Consider the following 21,779-nt stretch of genomic DNA (forward strand, 5'->3'; position numbering starts at 1 on the left):
CTAGATTTCTCAATTTATCCTGTCATTGTCAGTAACAATATATGTACCCATCCCTCTGCTCCTGCACCCTATGAAAACAATATCCTTCATTCTGTCTCCTCTCCTCATTCATCCTACTAAAGAGTATAACTTCACACATTTCCACATTAAACTGCATCTGCCACATTTCCAACATCTGCAGATTCTCTCCTGTCTGCCACATTCCTTCCTGTTTTTCCATCTTTCACACTGTGTTAGCTAAGTTTCTGATGCACCATCAATAACTCTCGGAGACTGGAGGCGAAGGATAGGCTTTTATTAGCTGCAAGAGAAGACCACACAACATCCTGGAGACTGAGGGGGGAGCAGTGCCTCCAATCGCCTTTATACAGGGGTCTGTGGGAGGAGCCACAGGAGCAGTCAGCAGAGGGGTGTGTCCAGACAGGTATATGGAGTTCACCACAGTTTCCACCACCGTATTGGCATCGAGGGGCTACTGAGGATGATAACAAATGAGGTTCCAGGCACGTAGGTGAAAATAATATGGCAGTTCCGTCACACCTTGTGCAGGATCTTCTTGTATCGGAGATGAGGTCTTTGAGTTGAGAGATGTCTGGTTGTCCCCTGTGCCCAGTTGGTTCGTCTCTGGAAAGGAACTGGTGCTGCACACCTACGTCCTTGCTCTTTCTGATTGGCTAATGCGTCCAGAATTGGGGTGGTAAAGAGAAAAGGGGGAGGGTTTCTGGAGCCCTTTGTGTTGTAGACAGTGACTGTATTGGAGGCAGCTGCTCCAAAGTCTGCATGTTCTCAGGATTTAACTTCGCCCGCGTTGCGCCCATCCCCCAGCGCTCATCCGCACGTTAAGCCTTAAACAATGCATAACTGCGTTGCGCACTCGGAGCGATTACACTAGCACTAGCTGCATAGCAATAATTGCTATTTTTGTAAACGTATTTATGTTAGTGGTGCAATAAATGCAATTCATAAAAAATAGATTACATAAAATGTCAAGGATTTGTTACATCGCCAACATTGACCGGCAGGTGAGGTCGGAAAGTTCCCCTTGGGGACCACTCCTGAAATGCATCTCCTGATTAATGCTGCAAGATCAATAGTAATTTCAAGTTAATGTTGCTATTAGAGCGGTCTGCTTCCCGCTTGGGAATTCGCCGAAGCGCATATATTCAGTGGAGCACGCTAACTGTGGCGATCTGTTTAAAAGAGAGAGAGACATAGCTGTGCCTCGGATTCCTCGTCACTGCGCCCCTCTGTAAATGAGATGTCCACTCGGCAGCAGAACACCGCGAAGAAAAGCAGCCGGCGGTGTCCCAGGGTGTGGTATATCGTTTTCCCTCATTTGTTCCTGGTCTTCCTCTTGCTGATATACGCGGTCTTTGGCGCGATCCTATTTGCACAGCTGGAAGGCACCAACGATTCGACAGACAGCTACGACACTTTTTTGAACAAGCTGTGGGAAATTGCCAACGAAACTCTTGCCAACGAAACTCATACCAACGGTACCCGAATTTATTTTCGATTAGTTTTTGCTCTAACTGTTCACAGGCAATCTTTAGTTTATGAATGGAAAATTAACCTATTAACACTCCTCGATTTCCCCTCTTTTTGCCCCACTTATATAGTAATTTCTAGTTTTTATTATTCTAACATATTACACTGGTAATGTTCCCTTAACTAATGCGCGACATGAAATCCATACCCTGAACGAAAAAAAAATAAAATTGCAAGTATTCATTATATACGATATTTATTATATCCTTTTAAAACATCCCCCTGAATGAATATTCTAAGTGTTTCGTCTGTGTGAGATTTATATAAACTTTTATTTGTAGAGACTGCGAAATACCACTTTAAGAATCGAGTTAGAGAGCAAATGAAGTATTTTGAAGTTCAGTGGTCCGATCTTAAGGAAAACGAAACGCAATGGAACTTTCTTGGGTCTCTGTTTTTCTGCTGCACCGTGTTCACGACCGTGGGTAAGGAACCTGCGTCTACTTATCAGTTTTAAAATGTGTTTGTTGCGGTTTTTACTTACTTCCATCTGCAGTATAAAGTTCTGCCATTTTTTTTAGATGATTCCATGTTCACTTAAGTTTTGGTTTTGTTATTGACTTTATTCATTTATTAGACCTTATCAACTCCAGGCAGGAATGGGTCGCCGTGGCCCGAATCGCAAATTGAAGGGAAGAAGTTTTGAACAATCGGCACAGGTCAGAAATATAATTCATTTGGGAGCTGCAAATCATAAAGACAGGAGATTCTGCAGCTGCTAGAAGCCGGAGTAACGCATACGAAATGCTGGATGAACTTAACAGGTCAGGCAGCATCTACGGAATGAATAAACAGTGGGCGTTTTGGGTAGAAACTCTTCTTCAGGACGTTCAGGACTGTTTATTCTTCTCCATAGATGCTGCCTGACCCGCTGAGTTCCTCCAGCATTTTGTGTGTGTTGCTACTGATTAGGGATTGTGTAATTTCCAGCAGGTAAATACAATTAAATAGCAGAAAGAGCCAATCTATGATTTTTGTTGAAGCAGCAGGTGGAGGGAAATGCGTTAATATAAACTGTATGTTCTGTCTTTCAAGCTGGAGTAGCGAAACAAATAGAATAGCATATTTAATACTCATTCCAATCATGGTTTACTTTCAGCACCATCCATGTTTAGTCAGTGTTGTTTAAAACCCGAGTATCTAGTCTGGCTTTATATTTTTTTAATAGCGTTTATACAGTAGTTGATGGCTAAAATCGCGGGCAGATCCGCAGTAAGTGCGGAGAGACAGAAGACTTCAGGTACTGGCGTCAGGAGCAATAAAGACATTAAAATGCTGGAGGAAGTCAGCCGTCAGGCTGCATCTGTGGAAGTAAACAGAGGGTAGATGTTGCTGGTGGAAGCCTACTTCTGAAATGAGAGTTCTCAAATTTAAATTTATTGTCATTCAACCATGCAAATGTATACAGATAAACGAAACAACGTGGGGTTTATTTGCTAAATATACCATATGTGTATGTTATATAGAGCCACGTGGCCCCATAGTTCCCACATTAAATCATTTGTCTGTGCTAGGTTAATTGGTGTTGGTTTGGTTACCTATAATAAATATTACTAGATCTATTTTGGAGAAAACTACCAGTAAGAATTCCTATGCCAGCTGTTACCTGGTGATTCCTGTAGTGCATGAATCCTGCAACAAGATAAATTCAACACTCACAGTGACTGAGCAGACAGTGAACATTTGCTGGTCCAGGTAGGAGGCTATCGGGGCTTGCCGCTTTCCCAGGTCATCTCCATGACTGGGTGTTTCTGGAGGAGCAACACACAGTCTCCTCTGGCCCTTAGAGGCTTTCCATGACCAGCAGGCCAGAGTGCATCTGAGACCAGGATGATTATGTTTTAACTTGGATTATGTAACCATTGTATGTTTGAATGAATGCTAAAAACTGAAGTTAAGCTATCTATTGGACACAGACAATTTATACGTTAACTTTTCTGTTAAAAATACTTGCCTTAAGGAAGACTAGAAAATCCTTACCAAAGCGGTTTCAGAATTAGAATATAACATCTATCAAAGGGAACACATCCCAGAATCATTTTATTGTGTTTATTCAAAATGAAAAACAAAGTGCGATTTTATATAAAACTTCAGTCTGATGTTCACTGTAACACAGCTTTTATCAGGCATTAAATATGTGTACTTCACCTACCTGCCATGATACATGAATATACAGGCAATTTGTCTTTATTGCTATTATGTGCCACATCATATGATGTGGGTGATCATGGTCAGACCATGATTGTTTTTGGCAAATTTTTCTACAGAAGTAGTTTGCCATTGCCTTCTTCTGGGCAGTGTCTTTACAAGACGTGTGACCCAGCCGTTATCAATACTCTTCAGAGATTGTCTTCCTGGTGTCAGTGGTCACGTAACCAGGACTTGTGATATGCACCGGCTGTTCATACGGCCATCCACCACCTGCTCCCATGAGATCCTGATCAGGTGGGGGCGGTTCTTAAGCAGGGGCTACATCTTGCATAAGAATTACCTGTAGGCGAGTGGAGGGAAGGACAGCCCTACACTGCCTTCGGTAGAGACATATCCCCATCCGGCCACCCAACAGGCAAATTACAGGTATAAAAGTGTGAGCAATCAATCGGTATTTCAATTGATTTTGGAAGGAAGAGCACAAAGAAACAAGGCAAAGCTAAGCGCTGATCTGGAAGCCTTGTACGAGGATATATCTTTGCAGTGCATTATTCCGTGGAAAAGCTCACATATTCCACCAGCTGAAGGCATCATAGTTTTGATTTGCCTGTACTCGCTCAGACCCAGGAGCAGGAATGAACTTCACAATGTCCTGAAGAGGTAAGGAAATCACCAATTTAGCAGTTTAGAGTCCTTGTGCATCATTGCTTTGATCCCTTCAGGTCAAAAAGAGATAAAAGAAATTGCACTTTGAACAACTGATGGATAGACAGAGAGGAGCGTGAACAGTACTGGTGTGAAAATCCTGAAGCTCCTGTATACTCAGTGGCCTCATTATTAGGTACACCTGTATACCTACTCGGTAATGCACATTCTAATTAGCCAATCATGTGGCAGCAACTCAAAGCATAAAGGCATGCAGACATGATTAAGAGGTTCAGTTGTTCAAATCAGACATCAGAATGGGGAAGAAATGTGATGTAAGTGATTTTGACTGTGGAAGGATTGTTGGTGCCAGCCAGAGGGGTTTGAGTATTTCAGAAACAGCTCGTCTTCTGGAATTTTCACATACAGTGTTCTCTAGAGTTTATGGAGTATGGTGTGAAAACCAAAGTGAGTGCAGTTCTGTGGGTGAAGACACCTCGTTATCAAGAGGGATCAGAAGAGTATAGCCAGACTGGTTCAAACTGACAGGAAGGTGACAGTAACTGAAAAACCTTGTGTTACAACAGTGCTGTGCAGAAGAGCATCTCTGAACACACAAGTCGAACCTTGAAATGGATAATTACTGCAGCAGGAGAGCATGAACATACATTCAGTGGACATGCTATTAGGTGCAGGAGATACCTAATAAAGTGGTCACTGAGTGTATACCCTTCAATAAGCAGTAGTAATAATTGTGTTGATTTTGTAGACTTATTAATAGAACTGGACACCTAAGATAAAACTTAATAATTTTGCAGAAAATCATTGCTGAAGAGGAATTGAAATTACATTGCACAATTTCTAATTTCAAGAGGGGTATAAGAAAATTGCAACTTTACATGATATATTTGAAGCACAGAATTAATATGAATTTGAGTACACAGTTACTGTGCCATCATGGTGATATTACCTGTCATTGTCTCTTTTTTTGTTTCTGTAATCCTACATTTTAGAGTGAATATCTCATTTCATTCAGGTCTCCACTATCACAGAAATCCACTACTGATGTGGTTAGTCACCCGAAAGGAGCCCCCTTCCATAATTAACTCTCATACATACTGACTGCGGCTGAAGGGACACTTTAAGCTGCCCTGAATAATGTTAGTGGATGTGAAGTTATGTTTTGTCATTTAAAATGTCATAAATCACCATTATTAGCTTTAATTATTTAAAATACTCATGAGTTCAGTTTGATGTGGCCCACCTCTAATAGAGGTTTATGATTAGCCAGGGATAACTGTCTTCATTGGAGAAAGGGACTGATGGAATTGGGATGGTTTATAATAGAACACTGAGGAAGAAAATGCAGCATTTGAGCATTTGGGTACTGTGATTAGTAAGGCAATAATTGTCAAAAAACATCCACTGTATTCAAGAGGTTTGCTTTTTGACCAGTGTGCTTGCAAATGGAACCTGAAAGGTATCGTCTGGTTTTGCTTTGCACTCCTTACTAATTCCTACAAGTGGTGTTGGTGTGGTTGTCCATCATGTCTGATAATGACAGGAAATCCGTGTGGGAGAGATTTTTAACTGGAAAAGCTGTTACACTGGGGCAGTTCCACTCTCTCTACCTCAGAAGTCCAGGTCTAATGGTACAAACTGGGGTCTTCCTTGGCTGCAGTGGATGACCATGATGTCTTCTGTGCCTTGTCATGTTCTTCACTCTCCATGGAGTGCTGCAGTACTGCCATCCTAGCCATTGGATCTCAATGGAGATCTCATCTTGTTTATGACTGGAGATCTCATCTGCCTAGTCTGCTGGAACTGACTTCACAGACTGGGACAGGCATGTCCCTTTCTCACCTGGGTACGAAGCCCACCAGCTGCCCTCACCTGGTTTATCCCGCCTGTTGAAGCGCTGTACTGAGGTGTGGCTGCTGTAATATGCAAACAGATACTTGGAGCCACAGGTGAGAGCTGAGTGTCCGGTGGGAGACCAGAGGTGAGTGAGCTGCCCCAGAATAGACACGACAAGTCACTTCACCGGAGTTGCTACTCCTCCCTATACACTTGTCCTACAAGTAGAAGGATTACAATCAGAAAAGTGATGAGAAACTTTCCAGTAGTACATTTTCTGAGAAGTAATTTCTCATGCTAAGTGAGTGTTTGATCTCTAGAAACACAAACAAATGAATGACCGTGTCCTCTCGAAGGCCCACATCTTCACAGACAGTCAGCTGTGTTGATCGGGCTGCCTCACTCCCACAACAGATCTACTATTCCAAGCTCAGGAAGACATTATTTAGCAGGCACAAGAAAATATTCAAGGATGAGCTCAAATTTTCCTTGAAGAAATGCAATATCCACATTGCCTCCTGAGAATCCCTGGCTAATAACAGCATAAAGCAGAGAAGAAATATTAAGGATGATATTAAAAACCAAGGTCATGCATCAGAATACACAGAGGAGGCCCTACATAAGTATTAGAAACATTCAATGAAGTGCCTCACCCACACTCACAGTCTGTGGATCCTACAATGGTTCTCTGAGTCATCTGAGAAGCCACAAAATCAGGCTGGAACTAAGCCACCTCACTCTCAAAGGAAGGTGGTGTTTATCCATCGAATCTGATGATGATAGGAAACCTGTGTGGGACTTTTTAAATTGGAGAAGTCATTGCACTGGGGTAGTTCCACTCGCTTCACCTTAGAAATTTGGGCCCTGTGGAATGAGTGGTGATCACAACTGGGATCTTCCTTGCTTGCACTGGATAACCGTGACTTCTGTTCCTCGGTATGCCCTTTGCTCTCCATAGAGCATTACGTAACCATTCTTACTGGTGGTTGGATCTCATTTGCCCAGTCCACCAGAGTTGGCTTCCCATGGTATCTCACTGGGGTATGAGGCCCACCGGCTGCCCTCAGCTGGTTTGGCCTGTCTGTTGAAGTGGTGTACCAGGGTGTGGCTGCTGTCACATGCAAATAGCTATTTGGACCACAGGTGTGAGAGCTCAGTATCCGATGGGGACCAGAAGTGAGTGAGCTGCCCCAGAATAGACACGACAAGCTCCTTCACCAGAGTCGCTACCCTTCTCTGGTGGCACTCTGTACACCCCAGCACTACAGAAGGAGAAATGCCTCTTCCAGTCCCAACCCAGAAGTTGATTCCATTGGGATAAATAAAATTGCCTGTCTGTAGTGATGAATAAGACAGGCAGCTGGTGCTTAAAGGCAACACTGTACACCTGCAGACAGTGTTACGATTAAACTAAAGCACACATTAATGTTCTAAAGTGATGATTGCATTAAGCAGGAAGCTCTTTATGTTTTTATTTTTTCATTTAAAATTTACGTTTTATTTATTGGAGAATAAATTGAGGGCTGTTCAGACATACAAAGATAAATATGTCCCACAACTGCTGTGAAAGGGATTCAGTTCTATGTCCTGAGGAGATGTCTCTGTGGTGTTGGCATGTTCTCTCCTGACTGCTGCATTTTCCCAGGGTCATGTCAGTATGTCAACAGCCATCGCTTAGTGTGTAGGGTCAGTGAAGAGTTAATGTGAGAGAGAGAATATAACAGTGAAATGGGCTGATGGGATTGCTCTGAGAACTAGCACAGACTTTAGGGACAGAGTGACCCAGGGGAAAGATACATATACTGCACATGTACTGGTTTTTGGATGATGTAAGTTTATTGCCATTATCAAGTTATTAAATTGTTTCAGTATGTTTGATTGAACAGGTTTAAATTAAATATTAAGAAATTATATTTATTTATTTAGAGACATATCGTGAAATAAATCCTTCTGGCTATTTGAGCCTTGCTGCCCAGCAACCCCTGACAACCACAATTTTAACCCCAGCCTAATCACAGGAGAAAATGTAATGACTAATTAACCTACCAACCAGTATGTCTTTGGACAGTGGGAGGAAACCACAGCATCCGGGAAACTCACACACTCCACCGGGAGGACATTGACTTCTTACAGAGGATGCCAGAATTGAACTCTGAACTCCGGCACCTCAAGCTGTAATAGCATCACCCTAGCCACTATGCTATGATGGTACCATTCAGAGGGATGGGGAACTTTATTTGTTTCAGAATGTTTGAAAAATTGTGACCTTGAAAATGCATTTGTAGGTTATTAGCATAAACATAATTGTCTTAAATTCCTTTTGACCATATTTTCAGGGAAATTAGTGCTTTTAAGATAACAAGGATATACTCTTCAAACAAAGTGTCTGTATGTGAAGTTATTCAAGCCCATAGTCTGTGTGTCACTCATATTTTTGTTTTCAAAAATATATAGTTAAATATTCTAGTGACACAGACTATGGGCTTGAATAATTTCAGATACACTTTGTTTGAAAAATATCTTTGTTATTTTGAAAGCATTAATTTGATCAAGGGACTTCTGCTATGAACCTTTAAATAGTTTGGGCAATGATTTGTTTTTAACTAGATTAATAAATATTAAATTACTTACAGGGCAGTTTAATCTATAGCATGTGGAATCTATGAAATGCAATGTATGTTCCGAAAATCACAGCTTTTGATAACAGCTGCTGCTCAGCCTTATGCTTTGAGTGTGAGTAGCACAAGAGTGATTATCTGTTTATTTAGAGATACAGCACAAAATAGGCCCATCCGGCCCTTCGAGCTGCGTCGCCAGCAACCCCTGATTTAACCCCAGCCTAATCATGGGACGATTTCCAATGATCAATTAACCTACTAACTGGTACATCCTTGGACTGTGGGAGGAAACCGGAGCACCTGGAGGAAACACACATACACATGTGAAGAATGTATAATTTTTCTTACAGATGATGTTAGAATTGAACTCTGAACTTCAACACCCCGAGCTGTAATACCGTCATGCTAACTGCTACACCACTGTGGTGCCCTAAATTGACCACTCAGTCTATTCCTTACAAAGCAAGTTTAGTACGAATGTCCCTGATCCTCTAGGTAGTCAGAAATATACCACAACTATTTATACATTTCACATCTCATTTGGTGGGACTGATACTCCTTTTGAATTTGGGAGTGGTGTATCTGTTTAGTTAAATATATTCAGACTTCTATACACAAACAATTAATTGAGAAAAAGATTATTGATTGGGAATGGTAGCCACAATATTGACTTTCCTTTGATCATTTCAGGACAGGGATAAATGTAATTAACTTGCTGAAAACCCCATTTGCTTTCTATTTTGGGCATATTTCTGAAACTTATCTTCTGCTTATATATTTCCTCTCATAATAACCTTTCATTCACCCTGATGCTAGATTGCATATGGCAGTTACATCTTGTATCACAACTGCATCTCACTTCCTAGTGCATTTTCCATGGTATCTTTCTGTTTCTGATTACTTCTTGTTTTATGCTTCTAAAAATTAGAAGCATTAATGAACATTACCTTTTATCCAATCATCTCATCATCCGTTAAGTCTGTCTTCATGTTTCTGTTTTTCAGTTATTTTTGGATTCTCACGTTATCTCTTTTCTCTCTTCCACAAATTGAAGTTGATGCTAAATTTTAAATGTGGGACAGATATTTTGACCAGAGTTAAAATCGGATATAGGGTAAATGAGTTCATAAAACAGGCTCAGTGCAATGAAGTCATGCTGTTGTGCCTTTAAAGATCTGATGTTGGGGTTACAGAACTGCAGATGGGCTTATCAGTGGTGAATGGCAGCTCACCTAGGAGAAGGAAAACTCTGATTTTTAGACTTCTGCTGTCTTGTGGCTATGCTCATGGGGAAGGCTTCAGGAGTAAACCCCGAGGAAAAATTCAGAACTGGAGTCCTTAATGCAGTCCAATGTTCAGTTCAATGCTGCCTGGCAAATCTAGTGACACAGCTGGTGTCAAACTCCATCAATCTGTCATTCCATTGGAATAATCGGTTGCATGTAAAGGTTGCCTGCTACATGGGCTTACTCTCCATATTGTACTGCCCTGGCCTGTGTAATGTATAGATAGTTAGGACGCAAAATTTATGGTTGGCCCGAGCAAACAGACAACCTCACAGAAACGGACCTTACAGTTCACGATGACCTTGCTATTCATTGCTGCCATCTACACTTGTATCATTAACGTACACCAGGCCCGCATTCTCCCCTTGACCTGCACCGGGCCCGCATCTTCTGATTTCCTTGTATTGGATCCACATTCTCCCTTATACCCGCACTGGATCCATACTTATTTTACCTGCTTTGTATCCATATTCTCCCATTTAATTGCATTGGACCTAATATGCTTCATTTATTTAGTTCAGTAAGGCTTTAATGGCCGTCAGGAAATATTTGCTGATTAGCAATCTCAGAATGCATTCTCACCACCAACTGTGCATAATGGCTGTAGAGTGAGCAATCTACAAAATGAACCAATTACTTCTTGGTCTTCTCCAACACTATCTCCGAAAACTATGACCCTTAATGCCAAAATTATAATCTTACAATCTTCATATAGACTCTGCCATGCAGAGATACCTAACTTATCCATTGTACATCATGAGTGATAGGGATATTATCTATTAATTATATAACAACAGTCACTTCCCTAATTCATGTGTACAAGGTTGTAAGTTAATGTGACTGATCTCTCCAGTATTCCACCCTGACTCCCATGCCCTCACTTCAGGAAGTCTGATCACTTGCCTGAGTATAGGCAGAGACTGAAGACTGCAGCACCAGATGTGAGGACCAAGAAGGTATGGACAAGGGAAGCACAGGAGTGCCTACAGGACTGCTTTGAATTGGTGGTCTGGGCCGTATTCAGGGATTCATCTTCGAACCTGGATGAATATGCTGCAGTTGTTACTGACTTCATTAAAACCTGTGTGGATGAGTGTTTGCCTACAAAGACTTGCTGTTCATTCCCAAACCAAAAGCCATGGATGAACCGGGAGGTACGTAATCTGCTGAAGGCTAGATCTGCAGCATTCAAGTCTGGCGACCCCGGTCTGTACCAGAAAACCAGTTATGACTTACGGAGGGCTATTTCAAGGGCAAAAAAGGCATTTACGAACAAGGTTGGAGGCGACATTGGATGCACGACAATTCTGATGGGATTGCAAGACATTACTTCCTACAAAGCGAAATGGCATGAACGGCAGCGATGCTTCACTGCCAGATGAACTCAATGCTTTCTATGTCCGCTTTGAAAGGAAGAATATAACTACAGCGGTGAAGATCCTTGCTGCACCTGATGATACCGTGCTCTCTATCTTGGAGGCCAATGTTAGGCCCTCTTGAAAGAGGGTGAACCCTCGCAAGGTGGAAGGCCCTGATGGAGTACCTGGTAAAGCTTGTGCCAACCAACTGGCAGGAGTATTCATGAAATTCTTAACCTCTCACTGCTACGGGCAGAAGTTCCCATTTGCTTCAAAAAGGCTACATTTATACCAGTGCCCAAGAAGAATAATGTGAGCTGCCTTAATGACTATCACTCAGTACCCCTCACATCTGCAGTGATGAAATGGTCACGACTAGACTGAAATGCTGCCTCAGCAAGCTCCTGGACTCATTGCAATTTGCCTATCGCCACAATAGGTCAATGGCAGACGCAATCTCAATGGCTCTCCACATGGCTTTAGACCACCTGGACAACACAAACACCTATCTCAGGATGCTGTTCATCGAGTATAGCTCAGCATTTAACACCATCATTCCCACAATCCTGATTGAGAAGTTACAGAACCTGGGCCTCTGTACCTCGACTGACAATCAACCCTGGTGCACCTCGGGTGTGTGCTTAGCCCACTGCTCTACTTTCTCTATACCCATGGTTGTGTGGCTAGGGATAGCTCAAATACCATCTATAAATTTGCTGATGATGCAATAATTGTTGGTAGAATCTTAGATGGAGACAGGAAGGGTTACAGGAGCGAGATATACCAACTAGTGGAGTGATGCCGCAGCAACATCTATGAAGCTATAAAGAAGGCAAGACAGTGACTATACTTCATTAGGAGTTTGAAGAGATTTGGTATGTAGATAGATAGATAGATAGATACTTTATTCATCCCCATGGGGAAATTCAACTTTTTTTCCAATGTCCCATACACTTGTTGTAGCAAAACTAATAACATACAATACTTAACTCAGTAAAAAAATATGATATGCATCCAAATCACTATCTCAAAAAGCATTAATAATAGCTTTTAAAAATTTCTTAAGTCCTGGCGGTAGAATTGTAAAGCCTAATGGCATTGGGGAGTATTGACCTCTTCATCCTGTCTGAGGAGCATTGCATCGATAGTAACCTGTCGCTGAAACTGCTTCTCTGTCTCTGGATGGTGCTATGTAGAGGATGTTCAGAGTTTTCCATAATTGACCGTAGCCTACTCAGCGCCCTTCGCTCAGCTACCGATGTTAAACTCTCCAGTACTTTGCCCACGACAGAGCTCGCCTTCCTTACCAGCTTATTAAGACGTGAGGCGTCCCTCTTCTTAATGCTTCCTCCCCAACACGCCACCACAAAGAAGAGGGCGCTCTCCACAACTGACCTATAGAACATCTTCAGCATCTCACTACAGACATTGAATGACGCCAACCTTCTAAGGAAGTACAGTCGACTCTGCCTTCCTGCACAAGGCATCTGTGTTGGCAGTCCAGTCTAGCTTCTCATCTAACTGTACTCCCAGATACTTGTAGGTCTTAACCTGCTCCACACATTCTCCATTAATGATCACTGGCTCCATATGAGGCCTAGATCTCCTAAAGTCCACCACCATCTCCTTGGTCTTGGTGATATTGAGACGCAGGTAGTTTGAGTTGCACCATATCACAAAGTCCTGTATCAGTTTCCTATACTCCTCCTCCTGTCCATTCCTGACACACCCCACTATGGCCGTGTCATCAGCGAACTTCTGCACATGGCAGGACTCCGAGTTATATTGGAAGTCTGATGTGTACAGGGTGAACAGGACCGGAGAGAGTACGGTTCCCTGCGGCGCTCCTGTGCTGCTGACCACCGTGTCAGACCTACAGTCTCCCAACCGCACATACTGAGGTCTATCTGTCAAGTAGTCCACTATCCAATCCACCATGTGAGAGTCTACTCCCATCTCCGTTAGTTTGTGCCTTAATATCTTGGGCTGGATGGTGTTAAAGGCACTAGAGAAGTCAAGGAATGTAATCCTCACAGCACAACTGGCCCCATCTAGGTGAGAGAGTGATTTGTGCAGCAAATACATGATAGCATCCTCCACTCCCACCTTCTCCTTATACGCAAACTGAAGAGGATCCTGGGCGTGCCTGGTTTGTGGCCTCAGATTCTGTATTATCAGCCGCTCCATGGTCTTCATCACGTGCGACGTCAAGGCAACAGGTCTGAAGTCATTCAACTCCTTTGGTTGTGGTTTCTTCGGTACCGGGTATGTTGACAAATACACTCAAAAACTTCTATGGATGTACCGTGGAGAGCATTCTGACAGGCTGCATCACTGTCTGATGTTGTCTGGTATGGGGGTGGGGTGCGGGGCACAGGACTGAAAGAATTTGCGGAAGGTTGTAAATTTAGTCAGCTCCATCTTGGGCACTAGCCTACAAAATACCCAGGACATCTTCAAGAAGCAGTGTCTCAGAAAGGCAGCGTCCATTATTAAAGACCTCCAGCACCCAGGGTATGCCCTTTTTTCACTGTTACCATTAGGTAGGAGATACAGAAGCCTGAAGGCACACACTCAGCGATTCAGGAACAGCTTCTTCCCCTCTGCCATCCGATTCCTAAATGGACATTGAACCTGTGAACAGTACTTCAGTTTTTTAATATACTATTTCTGGTTTTGAACAATTTCACAATTTCTTGTATATTCAATATACATTTACTGTAATTGATTTACTTATTTTTTCTTCTAGATTATGTATTGCATTGAGCTGCTGCTGCTAAGTTTACAAATTTCATGACACATGCCGGTGATAATAAACCTAATTCTGATTGTTGTATTAAACCAACAAATGTACCATTACTCTACAAATACACAATCGATATAGGACTCTCAAGACCTAGAGGAGAATTTTCATTTAGTTTTAAGAAAATACCTTGCCCTTTTATAAATGTGTGCATCTCAAAGAGAAAGATACTGAAAAATGGAATTTTTGCCATTTATATCAATGAATCATGTAATTAAAATCCATATCTTCATTTCTTAACAGCAGGACGAGAAGGCACCGATAATCCTATATAATTTGTTTCTTCAAATATCACATAGTATGTCATATGAAATTCCTTTGCCCACTATTTGAATGCAAGTGCTAGTGTTAACATTGGTCAGAATATTACTAATTTAATGCTTTACAGCATCAACGATTGGATTTCAATTCCTGCCACTGTCTGTATATTCTACCCTTGACTGTGTATGTTTCCTTTGGGTTTTCTGGTGTCCTCTCGCATTCCAAAGATGTATGGCTTAGGGTTGGTAACTTGTTGGCATGCTATGTTGGTGCTGGAAGCATGTTGACACTTGCGGGAACTGTGTTTGTCATGGACACAAATGACGCATTTCACTGCGTGTTTTGATTTTTCGTTGTATGTAACAAATAAAGCTAATCCTTAATTGTAAGTCCTCACTACCATCTTCTTGATAAATATTTATCAAGTCAGTCGTATCTTACACATATCACAAATGGAATGCTCTCTGCCATTGGTGCCAAATATATCGAACTTTCCTATTTATCTTCATCAGAGCACATATTCATGGTAAAATAGCCGTTTTTTTAAAGCACATTTTTTGCTGCTGAAGGAATCCTTCATTTGATGTGAGAACCAGTTCTGTGGACAAACCAATGCCGTTATTTTGTTGCTGGTCATTTCCTATAAACATGCTGCCATCACCTTTCTACACAAATGCTCCTCATCATTTTTGGTGATGGTACGGCTCTGTCAGAACACCCAAGATTCAAGAATCAAGCTTGTTTAATGTCATTTCCTGTACACAAGTGTAAGGAGAGCAAAATAATTGTTAGTCTGGATCTGATGCAGCACAAAATAAAAACACAAGATAAAGAACAATAATAATAAAACAACAATAAATATAAATACATATGATAGTTTATATACATACTGTAGATTGATTGTATGTCCATAAAGTGACACTAGGCTGTACGTAAGGCAACTGATGGGAAATAATCAAGTAATGGGTGGAGGTATTGATCAGCCTTACTGCTTGGGGGAAGTAACTGTTTTTGTTTAGCAATTTTCTGAGTTACTTGGTGAGTAACTGCAGTGCATTTGTAGGCAGTTGGAATCAGTGCATTGTTCAGCACATACTCCTACAGCTTGGAGTAAAATAGTCAGCCACATCCAGTTGTGACAGCTTCTTGTACTCTGTGTCTTTGGCGGGGTTAGCAATGTTTCAGCAGCAGTATATATCCCTGGGAATATCCCTTAGAGTAGAGTTTTTGAGTGAAGCAACTGTTCAGGAAATACCTTGACTGTATCCCTTTCCGGACTTACTTAACAAGCACACCATCTACATGCATTAGCTTGATGACCATTTCACTTGTGTGCAGCCAGTTCAAGACCAATGTGAGTGGGGGCTGAGACCCAGTCTGTGCAAAGCACAATCCACCACTAGCCAAGGAAGCTCTTGTCGTTACTTGAGAGTTCTGGTGATGAGGCTCTCCTCCAAGTAACTATGACAATTCATTCAAGGAATCATCTAACTACATCTATTGTCTCCTTCACTCACAGGGGCTCCACCATTCCTTTGCAAACTACTGCTTAATTGATTCTTGGTTAACTATGTTTTCCCACAGAAGATTTTCTAAAAGGGACAGGCAGTGTGGGTTGTCAACTGAATGGAATGAAACTTGAAAAAGGCCGGGCCTAACCTTCACAACATGAGGGACAAGCAGAATCTCAGCACATTGTGACACTTGGTGTTTGCATCCCCAAGTTCAAGGTACAGGCTATTGTAGCCATAGACAATGATGGTCATCAAGAAGTGAGTTACATTGGCTATGTTCTCTCCTTACTTTGAACATTAAGTCTCTATTAATGTTTTTGATCTCGGAGTCATGGTTTTCACCCATCTGCACATTCTGATGCCCCAGACACAATCAGAAATTGATCTGGGAATTGTTTTCACTTTTCACTCCAATAGCTGCACCAGGTCTCTTGAGTGAAATGCATCGACCTTACCACATTCATCCAAAAACACCATTTTCTTGAAACCCCATCTAATGCAAGAGTTCATGCACTCTAACCTCGAGTGATCCTTGATGTAAACTTTGCTGAGCTTGCTGCTAGTTCTCCTTATCTTCTGTAATGAGGCCCAGAGACTGAGCTTGCTGCTAGTTCTCCTTATCTTCTGTAATGAGGCCCAGAGACAGGTCTGACAACATTTCCATGCTAAGCAACAGAAAAAACAGAAATATTGTGAAAGCACTTCCATACTTATGGCACCCTATCAGACATCCTAAAGATAATTTCTGTCCATCAGTATGCAGAGTACACCATCTACAAAACGCAATGTAGTTATTCAAACAGACTACTTTACAACAACTTTTCTTTCTTTCTCAATCTTTTTTTATTAGGTTTGAAATAGATAAACATAATGATAATGATACAAAAAGATCGGGATTACATTAATAACGGTTAATGATACAGAAACAGACTCCAAGTAACGTGTGTAATCTAAGCCTCCCAATCACTTAGTAACTGAACATGAAAAAGATTCAAAAACATTTTATACAGAATAAAAGTCCCCCTAAACTAAAAAAAAAACAAAATAAAAACAAAACAAAACAAAAGCTGGGCTGCCATGTTTCATCAGTTAAAATCATTATTTGTCATTAACTCCGCTCCTCTGTACACAAACAAAAAGTTATTGAGAAGGATTTGGAAAAGGTCAGCTCACATCATATGAAAATGTTGAATAAATGGCCTCCAAGCTTCTTCAAATTTAACCCAAAGGGTCGATAGTGCCACTCCTAATTTTTTCCAAGTTTAAATATTTTATAGTTTGGGAAAACCATTGAAATGTAGTAGGGGGATTAGAATCTTTCCATTTAGATACAATGGATCTTCTGGCTATTAATGTAACAAATGCAATCAAACGGCAAACTGAAGGGGATAATTGACTAGAGTCCATCACTGGTAATCCAAAAATTGTAGTAATAGGATGAGGTTGTAAATTAATATGCAAAACTACTGAAATAATATCAAAAATGTCTTTCCAATATTTTTCCAAAAGAGGGCAAGACCAGAACATATGTGTCAAGGAAGCTACCTCAGAATTACCACTTTTCTAATCCACTACTTGCTCCACCAAGGATTGGTGCATGGGAGCGTCCATTAAATGGTCTTTCCTGTTTTTCTTGTTCTGGTGCTAATTATTGAGTCTGTTCATATATTCACTCTTTCTTAAGTTTGATTATTGATATTTGTGTAAGTGGCCATTCTGCTGATTGTTGAATGCTCGTAGCTATTTGCACTATTGTCTTGTAAATTGTTGGCTGCTATTGTGTTGTCTGTTATGGTATTGGCCTGTGCCACCGAACCACAATCAATTCGGGTTTGTTTCACATACTGGCAAAAAAGTCATTCTGATTCCAATTCTGAAGATGGAAAGGCAGTGCGGACTCAATGGGCTGAATGGACTAATTATGTTCCTGCTGTATGTCTTATGGACTCATGACTGATGACTAAATGGGGTACAACAATGAATTGACAAATGATCTTGACAATGTGAGGTGGAGAGTATGTTGACTGGCTGCATCACAGCCTGATATGGAAACATTTATGTCCTTGAACAGAAAATCCTACAAAAAATACTGGATATGGCCCAGTTCATCATGGGTAAAGCCCTCCCCACCATTGAACACACTGCCATGGGAAAGCAGCGTTCATCATTTGGGACCCAGGTCATGCTTTCTTCTCGCTGCTACCATCAGCAAGAAAGTACACCACCAGATTCAGGAACACTTATTACCCCTCAACCAACAGGGTCTTGAACCAGAGGGGGTATCTTCACTTAATTTCACTTGCCCATCAGTGAACTACCCCCACAATCTATGGACTCACACAAGATACAAGGTCTTTTCATCTCATTTTCTCATTATTTATTGCTTCTTAATTTATTATTATTTCTTTCCTTTTGTATTTGCATAGTTTGTTGTCTTTTACACACAGATTGAATAAAAGACAAATCATCTTTCATTGATTTTATTATAGTTGTTATTCTATTATGGATTTATTGAGTATGGCCACAAGAAAGTGAAGTGTGTGCGTGCGTGCGTGTGTTGATAATAAAATACTTTTAACTTTGAATTGTCCAGAGTACATTATTGATATTTGTGTGCAAAATAACTTCAAATAGTTAAGCTGCTTTGGCCAAAGCAGCAAAGGATCACAAAAGAAAGTGAACAAAATGCAGAGTTAATCACTATTTCTAGATGGACAATCATAATTTGCCTGCCAGTCTAAAGGATTTAATTTCTTTCGCACAGATCAAAACTTTGAGAATGAGGCTATTTCATGGTGAATTTTCTTTCATCCCATCATACCCTAGCAAAATTTCATGCTCTGGAACTGATGCACCAGCTCACTTCCTTGACCATCTCTCATTACCCAGGCACATGTCAAAAGATGTTGGAATTAGAAAAAACTCAGAGACATAGAACAGTTATTACCCCACAACCATCAGGCTCTTGAACCAGAGGGGATAACTTCACTCAATTTCCCTTGCCCCATCACTGAACTGTTCGCATAACCTATGGTCTCACTTCCAAGGATCTGCATCTGAATCTCATGTTCCTGATATTTATTGTTTATTTATTATTATTATTATTAAATTGTGTTTTTTTTTTCTCATTTTGTCTTTTGCACATTAGTTGTTTCTCCATTCTGTTCGGTACGGTCTTTCATTGATTCTATTGTGTTTCTTGTATTTACTGTGGATGCCTGTAAGAAAATGAATCTCTGAGTTGTATATGGTAATATATGTACTTTGATAATAAATTTACTTTGAACTGCAAATAGCTTGTAATAGATCATTATTCTCTTGGTGGTCCTGAATAATCTTTCTTCTTAATTTTAGGATATGGTCATATCTTTCCTTTAACAATCGGAGGGAAAATTGCCTGCATGTTCTATGCCACGTTTGGCATCCCCATCATGCTCTTGGTTGTCACAGATGTTGGAGACATACTGGCAGCTTTGCTTTCCAAAGTTTACAACAAGGTAAGAAGGCAGATACCCAAGAACATTTCTCCACCGCCCTCAGAAGCACCATCACGGTGGTCTTCGTTCAAGCAGAGCTTCACCAAATCGGAAACTAAACCTGAAGCAAGATCAATCACCTTTAAAAGTGGCTCACAAGTCATCATAACACCGATGAGCCTTAAAAATGTACTGAACACTCAGTCTTCTGTGAAAAGAAAATCTGAAATGCTAAGAAATGCTGAAATATTTGAAAAATTAATTGTTCAAGAACATATGGATCAGAATCCTTTGCTGACTAGCAGAAGAGATCGAAGTAAGTCGTGCCCTGAGCTGGATGTGAATCCCATGGTAGATGAGAGTTTTTTTCCACGCTTGGGCCAGGAACTTGAAAAATTTGACGTACCAATTGTTATAATCATAGCTGTTGTTTTTGCATATCTCCTTTTTGGTGCAGGTATTCTTAGAATATGGGAGAACTGGGACTACCTCAATTCTTTTTATTTCTATTTTATTACCATAACTACCATTGGCTTTGGAGACTTTTTCCCTGAACACCCTAATTTTTTAATGATTGTGTCTCTTTTGATTATTACTGGTATGGCAATCATGTCTATGGCTTTTAAATTAACACAGAACAGGATAGCTTTTTGTTACAGACAGGTGACCATGTGGATTCATGGTGGCAAGCGGAATAAATTTCGAGTAACTTGAAGCAAGGAGCAACTGGTTATTCTGCTTTGTTGTTGAGTCTCTTAATTTAATTTAAGGTTAAATGATGGTAATCTAACCTGTGCATTTTAATGTTGAAATATGAACATAGTAGACTTATATATGAATGTATTATATGATGAAATGTACATGAAGTTAAAAAAAGTATTTATGATTTTGGAGTTATACAAATTTTTTCACTGTTTGTGTACATTAGTAAAAGAGCTTAGAAACAAAATGAAATCTTTACAAATAAATGGGAATTTCAGACAACTTAAAATGTTATTTTACTAATTTGGGCAAAGAAACCTCTTGCCTATACCAATGATTTGGGGGCCTTCAATTGTATCCTACATGAAAGGAAAGCTTTTGCGGGAGAGTTTTTAAAGTGGAAAAGCTGTTTCACTGCGCCATTTCCACTCTTTCAATGTCAGAAGTCAAACTCCAGTGGTACGAGCAAGTGTCACAAACTGGGATCTTCCTTGGTTGCAATGGATAACCATGATGTCCTCTGTACCCTGTCGTGCCCTTCACTCTCCACAAAGTGTTGCAGAACCATCTTCCTGGCCTTTGGATTTCACTGTAGATCTCATCCTCCCGGTCTGCAGGGGGTGACTTTGAATAGTAGGACAGGTGTGTCCCTGTCTCACCAGTGCATGAGGTTTTCCAGTTGCCCTCACCTATTTTAGCCCACCTCTTTACAACTTTCCTATAAAATGATAAAATGAATCTGTCCTGTGATTACCACAGAAATATTCTCCCATAAATACACAAAACCATCTTTTGGATTTCAAGTACTGTGAATTCTGGTGAACTGGGCCATCAGTTAATCTGGGCAATTGTTTGTTTGGGACAATTTTTAAAGAACAGAAACTATTCAAGAAAATATCAAGGATTCCCTTTGTTTATTTGGGACACTGTGCCACTTAATTGGGTCAGAAGACTGTTGAACCGGTTTCTAACTGGAATCAGTCATGTGCACTTGCATGGCTGTTACACACTGCACGATGTTCAGAATGATCAATTTTAATAGCATCATTTGTGTGTTCAAAAAGCAGTGATTTTTGTCACTGATGGTGGCAATAGATAAGCAGTAAGACAATTTAGAACTGTTTCACTCACTGCAATTTCAAACATTCAAGCTTGAAGATGCCAGAAAAGGCTGGAAGTGAAAATTAAACTATTTCCCAACTTCAACAAGTTTAAAAACTATAAAGAATTTGAAGGTATCGACAAATATCTTGACTATTACATTGAAAATAAAGATTTGAAGGATGTAATCGCTGACAACATTGTTTGAAGGCAGACCATTATCTGCACTAGGTGTCCATCTCATGTTGTTCATCTACAGTCAAAAGAATACGGCACAGATGGAATTCCTCTGTCAATAAGTATTAGGAACTAATTCACAGTTTTATAGTACTGCAGTAGTATTGGTAGTGTTCTAATTTGTTCTGTATTTCATTTAAATATATAATTTGTTACTCAGTTAAATGGTAGTATGACTTTTTTATACCTTTTTAACTGTTTCCATGAAACTACACAATTAAC

At 40.6% G+C, this 21,779-nt stretch overlaps 1 protein-coding gene across 1 annotated transcript; it reads left to right on the top strand.

Moving 5' to 3' along the window:
- The first annotated feature begins 1,199 nt into the window (after window positions 1–1,199).
- Window positions 1,200–20,483, top strand: kcnk18 (potassium channel, subfamily K, member 18). The gene is made up of 3 exons (XM_073026840.1): window positions 1,200–1,496; window positions 1,830–1,973; window positions 19,396–20,483. The coding sequence occupies exons 1-3, from the start codon at window positions 1,259–1,261 to the stop codon at window positions 20,229–20,231; spliced, it is 1,218 nt and encodes a 405-aa protein (XP_072882941.1). The 5' UTR covers window positions 1,200–1,258; the 3' UTR covers window positions 20,232–20,483.
- Window positions 20,484–21,779: the final 1,296 nt, after the last annotated feature.

The sequence above is a fragment of the Hemitrygon akajei genome, chromosome 23 (assembly GCF_048418815.1).
Source record: "Hemitrygon akajei chromosome 23, sHemAka1.3, whole genome shotgun sequence".
Lineage (NCBI taxonomy): Eukaryota > Metazoa > Chordata > Chondrichthyes > Myliobatiformes > Dasyatidae > Hemitrygon > Hemitrygon akajei.